At 44.3% G+C, this 14,500-nt stretch overlaps 1 protein-coding gene across 1 annotated transcript; it reads right to left on the minus strand.

Moving 5' to 3' along the window:
- Window positions 1-248: 248 nt before the first annotated feature.
- Window positions 249-13,712, minus strand: C15H16orf87 (chromosome 15 C16orf87 homolog). The gene is made up of 4 exons (XM_056360398.1): window positions 13,504-13,712; window positions 9,307-9,403; window positions 6,586-6,768; window positions 249-797 (listed from the first exon to the last, which is right to left on the minus strand). The coding sequence occupies exons 1-4, from the start codon at window positions 13,567-13,569 to the stop codon at window positions 679-681; spliced, it is 465 nt and encodes a 154-aa protein (XP_056216373.1). The 5' UTR covers window positions 13,570-13,712; the 3' UTR covers window positions 249-678.
- Between the last annotated feature and the right edge of the window lie 788 nt (window positions 13,713-14,500).

Genomic DNA, 14,500 nt, shown 5'->3' on the forward strand with positions numbered 1-14,500 from the left:
TAAAAAACAACTCTCTGTAACAGGGAATCATTTTCCAGAGAGAAGTCATAAACAATACGAAGCTGTCAAGCAGAATAATCCCCCAAAATGAAAACACTTTAATTTTCTTTCTCTCAGAATTATATCATACCTATTAAAAAAAAAAGCAAATTTCAAGTCATACCTAGGATGAATACCACATTTTAAAGATAATTAAAACCAACACACCCTAAGTATCACAAATGTACTTAATTCCCAGTTCAATAAAATATTGGAATATCAATTTATTAAAAAGTTATGTGAACTGTACATATGTAAACTGCAATATAGCTGAAAAATCTGAAATATATAATTTTAAAGGAAAATCATTTATTTCTGAAAATATTTAAAATATTGCATTTCTGGCAGCAAATTTAAAGAAGTGCTCTGGAATGGGTGCAGTCTCTCTGTGCATTTGTCTAGCATTTGTCTTCAAGGCGTAAAACATTATCTGCTTTCTGATTTCTCACAGCACAATCTTGTGAACACTTTCTTTCTGACTTGTAGAGACAGAATTCGATTTCCAAGAACAGCAGCAGAATTTTAACAGGAAATACTATGGTCCTTGTCGGTGCAGACAACACACTTTCCGAGAGTCCATGGCACCTTGGAAATATGCTAGCCATTCTGCAAATAAACGCATCAGATTGTGCTTACAAGTTACAGAATAAGTCTTTGATTGAGAATTTTTCTGTTTATTTCCGCCAAGGCCACTGAAAATACGAAGGCCTTTTCATCTGAAAGGTTAGCATACATGTCAACTTCTTTTTCTTGTTTCTCTGTAGAAGAAAAGAGAGTCACTATTAGAAGCTTTTTCCATCATCGGAAGTTAACGCAAGTTACATAGTAGTTAATAAGTTACGTGGAACGGAGTACTGGCATTGAAAAGGAGTTAGACAATCGGCTCCTATGCAGCGAGAGATTGAGAGAGAGGAGGAAGGAACTGGAGACACACAAAGGTACTAGAAGAGCCACAGGATTAGTCATCCAAAAGCATGACTGAATTTCTGTTGCTTAATGATGAAGAAAGAATGAGTCATTAACAGTATGTTGACTCCCGACACAAACAAGCATTCAAGTGTCCCTCCAGTTTGGGGGGGGGGGGGGGGGGTGCTTTTTGCTTGTATATAGACACCCCCCATCCTAGAAAACAAAGTTATTTTACAATATCCTCATTAAATACGACATCTGTTCCCCTATTTTACATCTAGGTAACAGGCACCCTAGAGTTCAATTACGGCGTCCAAGACCAAAGAGCAGATACACAGCAGAAGTCAGGTTCCAAATTTGTCACCGTGAACATTTCTGGACTTAGTATACTGCAGACTTTCAATCTTATCCCAGATAGAGAAAAATGCTAACACCTCGGTGAGCAGCTGCAAGCCTCTGAATTCCCTCTGCTGACGTTGGCTTGTTTCAACACCACAGACACACAACAGGAAGCCATCAAGCACTTTCCGTACTGCAGTCCTCGAGTACGCTAAGCTACACTACAGCATGTGACAAAACTCAGAATAGTGTGATTTCACAAATACCACTTACTCCAGATCATGACTATTTATATCCCAGGTTAGCTAGCTACAGGTAACTGATATAACCCATTAAGAAAAAAAAAAAAAAAAAAAAAGCCATCTTTGTCAGCAGAAGACCAGGCTTGTAGACACAAAGAAGAGGAATACATATAGAGCTTTTAAGGATGGCGTCTAGCCGTGCAACTCCATCTCTAATCCAAATTCCGCAGTAGCCTGGACTAACTTACAATCACAACAGTGACCTGACAGACTCCCCTGTGTCCTTAACACACAGACGCACACACGCGCGCTCCCTTTCTGCCCCACAGCACGCTCAGCAGACGGCTCCACCAAGACACCTAAATCAGCAATGGGTAAGTGAAAGACAAAGCAGCACTGGGAAACAATGGAAAGCACCACGTGGCAAAAAAGCTGCCAGCATCTATCTCCACCTGCTCACACTGTTATTCATTCAATGGGTCCATATTCATAACAACAGTTTTAAATTTGGGTTCACATGCATGTTACAGCTACAGACACCATCCCAACCGACTGCCTTTCCTGTGAAGTCAAGCGCTTGCCCTAAACAACTAAGTGGGAGAAACTGAAAAATAATACCGATAAACACACACAGTGACAAAATCCCTACTTAAAAGATTTCTAGACAACGTAAATTACACACAAGCTCACCTTTCCCCACAAATAAAACTGCTTAGCGAGGAGCCTGGACACATAAAGATGCATCATTTTTAATCTGAAAACAAGAAACTTGCTTAGAAAAGTAAGATAAATCGAAGTATGTTTGATATTTCGAACAAAGTGATTTCTGCTGGTTGCCTGGTTATGCCAGACAGTGGTTTTTAGTATCCTGAATTTGAGGTGGAAGCTAAGAAACTGAGTTTTGCTGGAAGTCCCACCCTGCAGTTGAAGACAAATGAGTTTCTATACGTACACTCCGTCTGGGTTGCTCCACTTCCTCCCTCCCACCATTTACAAATTAACAATGCTGGGAGTTGTTCTGGGCACAGAAACTACACACTGGTTATTCCACATGAACCTTTTCTATTTTCATATCTAAACCTCTCCCCTTTTTTCATACTTCCCAATCCAAACAAATCCAGCCGCCACCTGAATATGTCAGCACCCAGCAGGATTAAAAATATCCCCCCTCTCAGTTACCGTTAACAGATTGTAGACTTCTTAGCAAAAAAAGTTTCTCAAGTATTGCTTCCTCCTGTCCTCCCAAAATACTGGCTTGTTCTGAGAGACTTCAGCTTTAAAGAACTGAAACCTTGATACCAAACAGTACTGGGGATTAAGACAAGTTTGCAAGCTTTATGCTTACTTAAGACAATTCCTGTTCTCATCAGTAACTAGCAAAGAGCTTGCATCTGCATGACATTTTACTATATGCTACTCATAGGATACCGTGGTTTCTACAGACATGATTAAAACTTTCCACTTCAGTCTTACCTCAAATTAGTTTTGACTCATTTCTCCATTATTAGCAAAAGACTGTTTTACAGAATCACAATGCCATTTTTATCAGATGTTAAAAATACTAAGTCTTTTGCTGTGCAACGAAGAGGCTCTTTAGGTGAAAATATTCAGTCTTTCTGGAACATGCCTCTCATTCCCAGATCTCCTGCAACCACTACACCCCGCAGCCCTTAAGATTGTGATTACGCATAAATCACATACAGACCCTTCCTCCTTATAAGTTTTCTATGGATTCAGAATCCCCAAGTTCTGAGATCTGCTGTCCAAGACACTAAGATACTTCAAATATACACTTGCTTGCCCAATGTGCACCAGTAATACAGTTGGTAATTAATGGAAAAGGAAAATTTAGGTCAAGAAATTTAGTTCAGCTTAATTGTTATCAGGATACTAAGATGCATTTATCTTTATTACAAAGATTCATCCCTTGTTAAATATCAAGTATACTTTAGTAAGATTCCAGGCCACTCCTATTGAGTCTCACTTGATGGAACCTCTTTCCAAATACCCAACACCACTTCCTCCAGCATACGAGGGGATTTTTGTTTGTTTTAATATAATCAAGGTTGTTACCTACATAACAAGGCAGCCTGGGAACCAGTCTAGCTGTGTATCAGCCCCACACAGCAAAACAAAAAACACCACCACCACAAAACCAGAATCAAATTATTACAAAATGTTTATATTTTCAAAATACGTTGGAGCATTTCTGACAGAGACATGAAGTGACAATTTTGACACAACAAGCCCGCAGGGAGAAGTTCCTGTTTTCCAGGGTCATCACATGCCTCGGGAATATGCGATATGAGCATTCTCTGGGTCCCAGCATCCTGCCATATCCCCACAATCTACGTCAGCTTCCTCCTTCCTCCCCCTCCATTCCTTCTTACTAAATCTGCAGGAAAAATAGCTTATTTTAAAAAGCCCTTTTGCTTCTCCTATTCTTCTTAATTGCTGTTGAATCTTGCAGCTCTTTGCTCTAATGTGAACCAGTCACGAAGGATACAAAAGAACTAGTCAAAGGCACAGACATAGCTGGGAACAAGCACGCCACGTTTGAAAAGAGCATAACAAGCAAGGAAGCAAAGCTACAGATGTCATGGGTGTCTTTAGGATAGCTGGGTGGTCTTCAAATGGATGGATTATCTGCTCTTGCATGCTATTGTAATTCGTGTGTTCTCTGTCCTCCTCTTTTTCCATCTACAAATGTATTAGGCATTACAGAAGCCTGAGAGGCACAAAATATTTAACAGCTTTGCAAGCAGTGTCCTGTTTTCAAGTCTTTCAGGGGGAAAGAAAAAAAGCAAAACCTCCAGTGGCAAGTAACATGTACCCAAAATATCCTACAAATATACAACAGGCAAGGAAATAAGATACTTAGTCTAACACCAAGCTCATGTCTTGCACTCCAGAGCTAACTTTCAACACTATGCAGACTGATACAAGGACTAGCAACGAGTCACACAAAAATCACCTTAATTGTAGTAGAAGAATCAAAGTCGCTTAGTATCCTTTTATGCAAACAATATTATCAAGCAGCAGGTATGATAAAGGAAAAATATTTCTAAAATCCCCACTAATTGCTCTACATGTAATAGGCCAATCTTATAAGCCACTTGAAAAGGAAACAGTCAATGTTAACTTGTTTTCTATTAATCATTTACAAAGCGATAGGTTTTCTGCTGAATTTATTACTAAACACAAAGGTATGCTGTACTGGTGACGAGCAAAGATAATTACAAATGGGTGTGAACCTAAACTCTGTACCAGCTCTGCAGAAGAGGTCAAGGAAAAAATAGTAGCAATAGTCACAACACCAAGTAAAGGGGATGGTAGGACAGGACAAAGATGAAGGCCATATTCTCAAGTGAGATTCAACTTAAAAAAGCCACACCACCAACCACCAAGAAAACACCACACTATACACACACTCTCACACAAAGTTCTCACAGCATCTGTTATTTCTAGTTTTCTACCTCAGAGCAGTGGCATATTGTCACACTTCAGAGCATGCAGCAAGAGACTGAAAACATTCAGCCTAGTTTTGGATAAGAAAACATGTTCTCTAAATATCCCTCATGCTTTCAAATTCTTGCTATTTGGAGGCTATAACACATGGATTAAAAGAATGGATCTTTTATTTTGATGGCTTAGATTGCTTTCCTCTTTTTCAGAGGCCAGGAAAGATTTACTTTTATAAGGCAACTCACCCAACTTGCAGGAATTTTCAAACCAAAGCTGTATGTGAAATAGACTGCAGTAAAACACCTAGAAGGGATCCCGTAGGTGCTAGACAAAGGCTAGCTTGGATCAAAAACAAATAGGGAAGCTCTATATTCTGTGAAGCTACCTACACCAATAAGCCACATGCAACAGTGGAAAGATTACATGTAAGTGTATTCCTATCACAATAAAGCAATTTCCATCCAGAAAACATATATAAATCAAATTCCATCTCCTCTTTCCCCAACTAAAGCACTAGAACAAAAAATCCCAATTTATATATGTATTTTTTTAATAGGAAAGAAACTTTAAGGAAGAATATATTTACATTAAACAGCAGAGACAACAAAATTGGTTTTGATAGGTTAGAAGTTAAAGGAACTCACCTTGCAGCATAGATTAACGCCCATTTTTTTTGTTAACAAATAAGATGGCAGGGGAAAAAAACAAAACAAAAAAACACAAACCAATTTCATTTCTGAGTTATGCCACAAGGTATGCTTGAAGGTTTCAGTACTTTTAATAACACGATCTTCTGAATATTTATATGAAGTCTTGTTCTTCCCCTTCTATCTGCCTTCCAGCCTTTTGAAGTCTATGCTAAGTTTTGGATACATTATTCAGGCCTAAAATTACTGTCTCAAAAACCACAGATAGGAACTGCAGTGCCAATAGGCTCTTAAAAAAAAAAATGAAATCCTGAAAGTGACCATCACATATTGAAGGGCTCCAAAATTGCTCTAGTGCCTGTAACAGTCTCTTTATTGTATAAAGATTAAAACCAGCAGGTCACCAAGTAACCTTAATAAGCAAGGAGGCATTTTCTCCTCTAGACTATTATCCTGTAGAAACACGGGACAAAAATTCAGGTCAGAGTAGTGACTCAAGATGCCCTTTTTACTTTGGCCCTCCAAAAAGTTTCAGGGAACTTTTCAAGCGACCCAGTCATTCTAATCACTTTCTGACAACATAGTTACGTTGTTTGTCCTTGCGATATAAAGAAGTACTTCACTCAAAAAAAAAATTAACAGAAACAAACCAAAAAACCCGCTAAGCAGTGCGGTCCCCACGGCTTTCAACCTACATGTTGAAACTTGATAAGGTGGCTAAAAGTACAGACTTAGTTCTTTGCAGTCAGTTCTGATCAGACACTGGAACATAAAACCAGAGGTCTCCGCAGATGTGAAACAGTCCCTTCCCCTTATGAAGATACTGGGCGTTGGCTGAACTAGTCTAGTTACTTAAATGGTTTGAATGGTATAAAGGTTGATCGATTAAGAAAGTCTTCACACGAAAAGAAAACCCAATGAACATATTTCTCCAGTTCTCATACCTCTTTCTTCCTCGTGCTTTTTGGCTGAGGCACTCTTAGGTCTTCCTCTTCCTCGTCTGCTATGATCTGAATGGCTGTTAGACCTGGATCTTTTTCGGTTTTCTAAGTCTTTATTTACTGCAGAATTTATCTTCTCCCGCTTAACTCTCTCTGTCCGTCTCCTTTTGGCCTCGCTCTTGTTTTCTGTGCAAATGAATAGAAATGGTGGGTGTGATCTAGGGTTTTTTCATCTTTGTTCTTAATTTACTCTCAGTGCTTACCCCACATGATCACCTCTTTTTCTTTAAATCTCTTAGCAAAAGTGGCTAAGTGGCTACACTTTTACAGGACAATTATATCTGCACAATATCCATGCACAAATTAAGGCGCCGGATGCAGAATGACACTTCACTTCTTGATTACAAGGATCAAGCCTTTAATTACTTCAAAAACATTTTGCAACATGAGACATTTGCTAGTATACAAAGAAGCTCAGTTTCCCATAATAAGACAAAAAAACCCCGTACAGATCACAGACATCAAGACAGACCATTGCATTTGTTTCCACTAATCCAAAAAAAAAAAAGTTTCTCATATAAGCAAAGAGCAAGGTTCTTCATCTTCTGTTGACACTTAGCAATGAAATCGCTCCTGCTGCTCTCAGAAACCAAAATGCTGAGTCAATGTCAGTAACTACCTATCAGTAAACACCACATTACGTAGCATACACATCCCACCAAATCTAGCCTATGACAAGGCCTCATAATTCTTCATGCTGAGCAGGAGTATTGTTTTCCTACACACCGGAGCCAGAAAAAGAAGTATTTACGTGAGTTTCACCTGTAAATTAAGTATGGATTAATGAGCTTGGGTACTGAAAACAGTACAGTCACCGCAGCACGCTATTCAACACGGACTAGGTGCACATTTGCAAGGCTGCAGCACCGTGCAACAGTAGCTATATTGTTGAAAATACCGGACCAACGTTTTCTAAAATAAGTTGCAGTTACCTTATAAGCATAATATAAAAATGCAATCTCCCCCTATAGCTTCCTGGTGAACTGGCTGCCTTTTGCTGCCGTTGTCCCACAAACTGTTGTATAAACGCAGGGTACAAGCGGGACAGCAGAGTAACTTGTCACTTGTTAATACTTGCAACTTGTTAATACAAAAGCTGTATTTCACAGTATCACAAAAAGGTTGGGGTAGCAAGGCACCTCTGGAGATCAACCTGTCCAACCCCCCTGCTCAAGCAGGGCCACGTGGAGCCAGTTGCCCAGGACCATGTCCAGATGGCTTTTCAGTATCTCCAAGGACAGAGACTCCACCGCTTCTCTGGGCAACACGTGCCAGTGCTCAGTCACTGCCGCAGTAAAAGCTGTTTCCTGACGTCCAGGGAGAACAGCCTGTGTCTCAGTTTGTGCCCACCGCCTCTCGTCCTGTCACTGGGCACCACTGAGAAGAGCCTGGCTCCACCTATTTCACACCCTTCCTTCAGGCATTTACACACAATGATGAGATTCCCCTGAGCCTTCTCTTCTCCAGGCTGAAGAGTCCCAGCTCTCAAACTTTCCTCAGAGGAAAGATGCTCCAAGTTCCTTTACCAACTCCGCAGCTCTTCACTGGACTCTCTCCAGTATTTCCATGTCTCTCTTGAACTGGGAAGCCCACAACTGGACACAGCACTCCAGGTGTGGCCTCACCAGTGCCAAGTAGAGGGGAAGGATCCCCTCCGTCGACCTGCTGGCCATTCTTTGCCTAGTGCAGAATACTGATAGCCACCTTTGCCACAGGGGCACGTTGCTGGCTCATGTTCATTCAGCCTGCTGTCCCCCAGGACCCCAGGCCCTTTCCTGCAAAGCTGCTTTCCAGCAGGGAGACCCCCTCGTGGCATGCATGCGGTTCTTCCTCTCCTTCCTATGTACAAAGCCAAACTCTGCTCCACCAGGTTATGGCCTTCGGCTTCATTTGTAATTACTTTATCAACAATTGAGGAGGGGGAAAGAAAATTGACCAACATTTCCAAACTACCCCAGATAAAACAGCAATATAAATACCAAATACTTAGCTTCCATTTCATAGGCCTGGCAGATAATTTTTAAAAGGAGACATTACAGATCAGATGTTAAAAAAGTACCTTCCCTGACAGGTGCTTGTTCTGACTAATTCCTGCTAGGACTAGAAGAAGTGATAAAAATGAACACAAGAATGTTAATCGTGCCAGAATGCACATTCAACTGACTTGCTACTGTGCCCATCAACAACAAAGGACATAAAATACTGTAATTTTTGTGTCTAACTTGTAATTTAACAACACATGCAGAAAGAAGCAAGAACCACCTGGATTTAGATTAAACATACGACCATTTTTTACTTTCAGAAAACCCAGCTTCAATCACCATGTCCTCTGAAATGTGACCCCTTTGGCACCTCTAGACATGCTTCAAAATAGACAGCTTTCTGTGAGGAGTTATTATGCAGTGACCAATGGGCACAGCTAGAATATACACAGAATAAATGCCAACATCACAAGTACAAATGAAGTAAATCTGAAAACAGCAGCCTCCTCCCTCCTCAAAATTCAAGAAAAATTAACATATTCAAAGTCTACCATGCACAAATTCAAGGGAATGTGAACTGACAACAGTCAATTTACACAGATAAGTAAAACATTGTATCTTTTGCCCCCAAGAAATGAGGAAAGAAGTGTTGTCCCCTTCTTCCCACCTCTATAAGCATTACCTGTGATAGGTGGTGATCTCTCAGCACGTTTAGCATGCAAGAGTTTTCGACTAATAAATATGTAGCCACAGGGGCATGATTTACATGCTACAGGAACCTGTGAAAACAAAAGACATGTTTCAGATCATTTCAAGTTATGACAAAATTCCTGTCCCATGAAGAAAAAAACAAAACTAACTTGCATTTTGTCCTCAGAGATACCTCTTCAAATTCAGTCTGAACTGCAAACTATGGACAGTGCTGTTATACAATTGTATTTAAAGGTAGAAAAAACAGGTTCTGCTGTGAATCACCCACCAAGCCTTTTCTTTATGCAGTTGTTCGAAAGCAAGCTTGAAATGTACAGCTGTTGTGATCGCTTTGTACTAAAAACCCTTTTCCCCCAGGCTGTGAGGAAGGGGGTGGGGGAAAACGGAGAGCACCAAAGCAAGGGGGAATTAGAACCGAAAACACAGTTTCTCTTCAGAGCTCTCATACATCCCCAGTCAAATCTCTCTGACATTCCCAGATTTGCTTGTTTCCTTTACTTAAAAGCAAAAAAAAAAAAAAAAAAAAAAAAAAAGAGTATGAGTTAAAACTATCAGTACATTCTGAACACATTCACGTTCAGAGGCATTTGAAAGCAACTCAGAGAGCAGGAGCAGCTTTAAATAGGAGGCACAATAGAGCTCAAAGCAAAACAGATGCATTTGTACCAGGCTCTACAACAGCCTCGTAGACAAGGCCGGGTGGTTATACAGAAGGACCTAGTTAATTCAAAATGCAAATAACCTACCACAGCTAGTCAAAAGCTAACTGCAGGCTGAAGAGTTTGAGACACACTCGTGTTTCTCCTGCTCAGCTGAGCAGTCAGGGGCTGTATGTTCCTCCAGCATATGACAATTTAAAACAGGATGAGAAAAATCTGGTAATGTCACGCTTATATGGAAAACGACAAAAAAAAAAATCTTAAGTCTGAGCAATTAAAAAAAAAGTGACGTTGATAAATTATAAACCTCATTACCTTCACTTAAAGCCAGGATCTTTCAAGATCTTTTAAAGTCGTAAGGAATATACCATATTGCTTTGATTAGGTTTAGGACTGAAAACACAAAAATCAAAGCAAGTTTAAACAGAGATCTGCAAGAGATTAACATAACACACATTAAAGTCAAGTCATGCTGAAGCACGACAGCAGAGCAAAAAAAAGCAGGAGGTAATTTCTCAATTGTAATTCTTTAGGACAGGTCTCTACAAGTTTGCCAGTGTCCACTGAAACAAACAGGAGTACAGAACCACAACTGCCTGCTCGATTTTACTGGAATCGGTTCCAGCGTTCTACTGGCTAGGAAAAAAACTGACAAATTAGTTCATGAATTTGTAAAGGGAAACCTAACTGCGACTCGGAAGAAAAATTCTTTTGTTTTCTGTAGCACATCTCAATTCCTGTACTTCACCCTATGAATAGCTTACAGGTAGACTGTTGATACAAGTTTTATGTTAATTTGAGACTCTTAAATTCCCTCTATGGAAACACTGACAGAATAAAACCAATTTGAATCAAGGTTTTTTGAACCTTAAAGCTCAGAATTTAGTAGACTTGTGTGCACGCTTATTCTTGGTTCTTGTTCACATGTCAGTATAACAGTACCAAAAAACACCACCTAGCAAACAAGTTTGTCTGTATTAAGGTGATACCGAAGTTCCACTTAAACCCATTTTTTGAACACCTGGGTCTCTGCAGTCATTACGTTTCCAGGCTCAACGCCCCCCAAAATCTGGGGAAAACCACCCACGGGGATTGGAGCAGACCCAGTATTTTTCAATTAACTTCACCGTGTTTAACAGAATAGCGGTCTCGTGTTACAGGTTCCGCATGTAGGTTTGCCTGCCATTTGGCAGGGTGGGGGATTAGGTGGGAAGGGGCTTATTCACTGAAACGTATCAGTTACCCTTTGAAAACCTACACTGGCAACATCCTGTAACGTCATTAAGGCAACACAGTCTTACAAACGTTATTGCACTCTGTTTAAAGTTTTCCTAACCAAAAAGAAATTGAGTTTCTCATACAAGAAAGTTTACCTGAAGCTAAGTTAAGAAATGAAAATTATTTCTTCTGATTGACTGCAAGTACTTCAGGCTCCCTAGTTTAATGGGGCTGTGCTTTGGTTGTGAAAGTGTCATCAAAACCCTTTTTATTAATTTATTTTTTAAAAGTCTAAATGTCAACTGCATATTATCTAAATTACAAGAGAAAAAGTTGAAAAGCTTAAGTGTTACTCAATATTATGCTCCAATATTTGTGGCTGTCGAAATATTTCCATGCATGCCACTTCTGGCGAAGAAATCAGAAACAAAGTCCTTGTTTGTGGAAGAATTTTAAGACATGCTGGTACAGGACACAACCACTTAAAGCGTCACACAAGAGCTTCCCTGCACTCTGCAAAGGGCTGACTTGTAGGGTTTTAGTTTCTTGTCCTCTCAAATATTTGGCACTGGAAAACGAGGTCCTGTGAGCAATGCTTGTGCCGGGGCAGGACACGTACGCACATTAATTCCATTTTAGCCACAGAAGAGTTGCTAACAGAAAATCTACATCAACATATGCATATCACGTGTTTTAGTTTTAAAGTGTAGAATAAAGTGAAAGTTTCAGTTTAAAGCGCCTATAATGTTTGCTTGCTTGCTCTTCCTACTGTTGGCAGTTTGACATTCACTTGGTTAAAAAAAAAAAAAAAAAAAACTAAAACCACACAACCAAAAAGAAAACCCACCGCCACTCTCATACTCAACTTCTCACTCAAATTTTTTCCTTCACCAACTGAACAACCAGAACTTGGCACGTAGGTTTTTCTCAGAAAGAGCTTAACACGTGGGCATTTGCAGCGGCTCATCTATTGCTTTAAACATGTAAGGATGCCCCCACACAGCGTAAAATCTTAAACTGCGCCAGGATGAGTAGAAACACTACAGAAATGATGAAAGTCTGAACAAATACGATGGCTTTTTTTTTTTTTTGGCCCCCTCAATCTTTTTAAGGAAATAAGAAATACCATGCGATTTCTTTTTTTAAGTATCTTTAAAAGAGTGCACACCAGCCAAGTTCAACAGCAGGAAGGCGCTTCCCAGGCCGAGGGGCTGCAGCCGCCCCCCTGCCCGCGCCCCCCCGGCGGTGCCATTGTTCCGCTGGGACACACGGGCCTGGCTCTATCAGCAGCAGCGTCACCAGCCAGGAAAAACCGTCAATGAAGAGAAGCCGGTGATCCAGTAACGGTGCAAACCAGCCGTCGATAACGTTGAACTGCAAGTAACTCCCACCCGGTTACACATAACAAACGGCGGCGACTGCCAGCAGCCCACCCGTCACCGCAGCTCCGCTGTCCGTGCGGGAGCACCGCAGTCCCCCGCGCAGCCTTCCGCACGCCAGGCGCCCCAGGGGCAAACCGCATCGTATCAATCACTAAACTCGTTCTCATCTTTTTAATCAATTACCGAACAGCACTAGCACATACTCCCGCCCGTCGCACCGAGATCCTTCGGCATAGCGGAACTATTGCGCTACCCCGCAAGGGGAACGCGGCGTTTAAGCCACGTTCCGAGCAGAGCCCGCAAAGGCAGCAGTCATTTACCGCAGGTAAACACCGCTCCGCCGCGGCATGCCGCCCCCGCCCCCGCCCCGCTCGGTCGGCAGCCCCCGGCCGCGCCGTTACGTGCGGATAATCCGCAGCGGCGGCGGAGCGCGAGCAGGAAGCGGGGCCGGGCACCAGCGCGGGGCACGGCAGCGGGAGCTGCCAGGCGGCTGCGAGCGGCCTCCGAGCTCCGCCCGGCCCGGCGGAGGGGCACCGCGGGACGGCGCGCACCTCGCCCGCCGCGCAACGGGCAGCCCCGGCGGCGCTGCCGGAGGGGGACGGCGAACGCCGGAGCTGCGCTGAAAGAGCTGGTGCCGCAGCCCGCGGTCCCAGAGCCCACCGGCGGGGCCCGAAGCCCTCCTCGCCCGGCTCGGCCCACGGCTCCCGCCCCCGCGCCAGGGCCCCAGCCGCGAGAGCACCTGCCCCCGCCGGGGCGGCCGGCGAGCACTCCCGCCGCAGGGCACCCGCCGCCGGTGAGGGCCGCCCAGCCCCGGGCCGGGCAGAAGCAGCGGGGCCAGCTCCTCCCGGTCACGGGGGCGCCGCTCGAACCCCGCGACCGCAAATCGCCCGTCCCCGGCGGGCGCCTCACCTGCTGGTCGCACTCCGGGCAGGACTTGGTGGCCATCTTCACTTTCTTGGCCCTGCTCGAGGACATGCTCGCTGCTGCTGCTGCTGCCGCCGCCGCTGCCGGGGCTCCGGCCGCGCCGCCCCGCCCTTCCCCGCCCCGGGGAGGGCGGGAGGAGAGGGCCGGGCCGAGACGAGGCGCGGCGCCGGTCGGGGGCGCGCAGCCGTCAGCAGCCCGCGCAGCCGTCAGCAGCCCGCGCAGCCGTCAGCAGCCCGCACCGCCTCCGCGCGGCCCCGCCGACAAAGGAGCCGCGCCCCCGCGCCGCCGCCGCCGGAGAAGCCCCGCCCCGGCAAGGGCAGAGCGGGGGCGGGGCGCGTGCGCGCGGAGCCGGCTGCCCCGCCCGATTGGCTGCGCGCGGCGGGGCGGGGCGCTTGGCGGCCCCGCCCCGGAGCTGAGGGGGCGGTGCCTTACCGGTCCCTGTCGCGCCTACCGGCCCAACCGCCCCTACGTGTGTGTCCTAGGCCGGTGGCCTCCCGGTTGTCCCGTTTCCACGGCCTTAGGCTTTAGTCGAGGCGGCAGCCAGCGACGGGGCTGCTCCGTTACTGCCGTCCCGCTGCCCGTGCCCCGTAGGCGGCGCCGGCTGGGTGGCGTCCCGCGGGAACGTCCCGGCGCCGGGAGGCGTTACCGGTGCCTTTCTGGTCTCATCCCGACTCTGAGAAGGGAAGGACCACGGGGGAGGGGGAGGGGTGCGGCCTGCCCTTCCCTCGCCCCCGGGACCCCGGTGGCACAGCCGGCACGGAGCTCCCTCGCGGCCTAAAAGCGGTTACGCTTCCGAATTTGAAGGTTTTACATCAGTATGTTAATCTTCCTGTCACACCCACCTAAAAAAATGTTAATAACATAATGTAAACTAACTGCACTTCTATGTTTCCTGTGAAATACGTTTTAAAAGAAATACAGCAGCTAGAAATACTCATTTCAACCCCAAAATTCTTTCAAGATACAGCTCCTAGACTAAAAC

The sequence above is a fragment of the Falco biarmicus genome, chromosome 15, assembly GCF_023638135.1.
Source record: "Falco biarmicus isolate bFalBia1 chromosome 15, bFalBia1.pri, whole genome shotgun sequence".
NCBI lineage: Eukaryota > Metazoa > Chordata > Aves > Falconiformes > Falconidae > Falco > Falco biarmicus.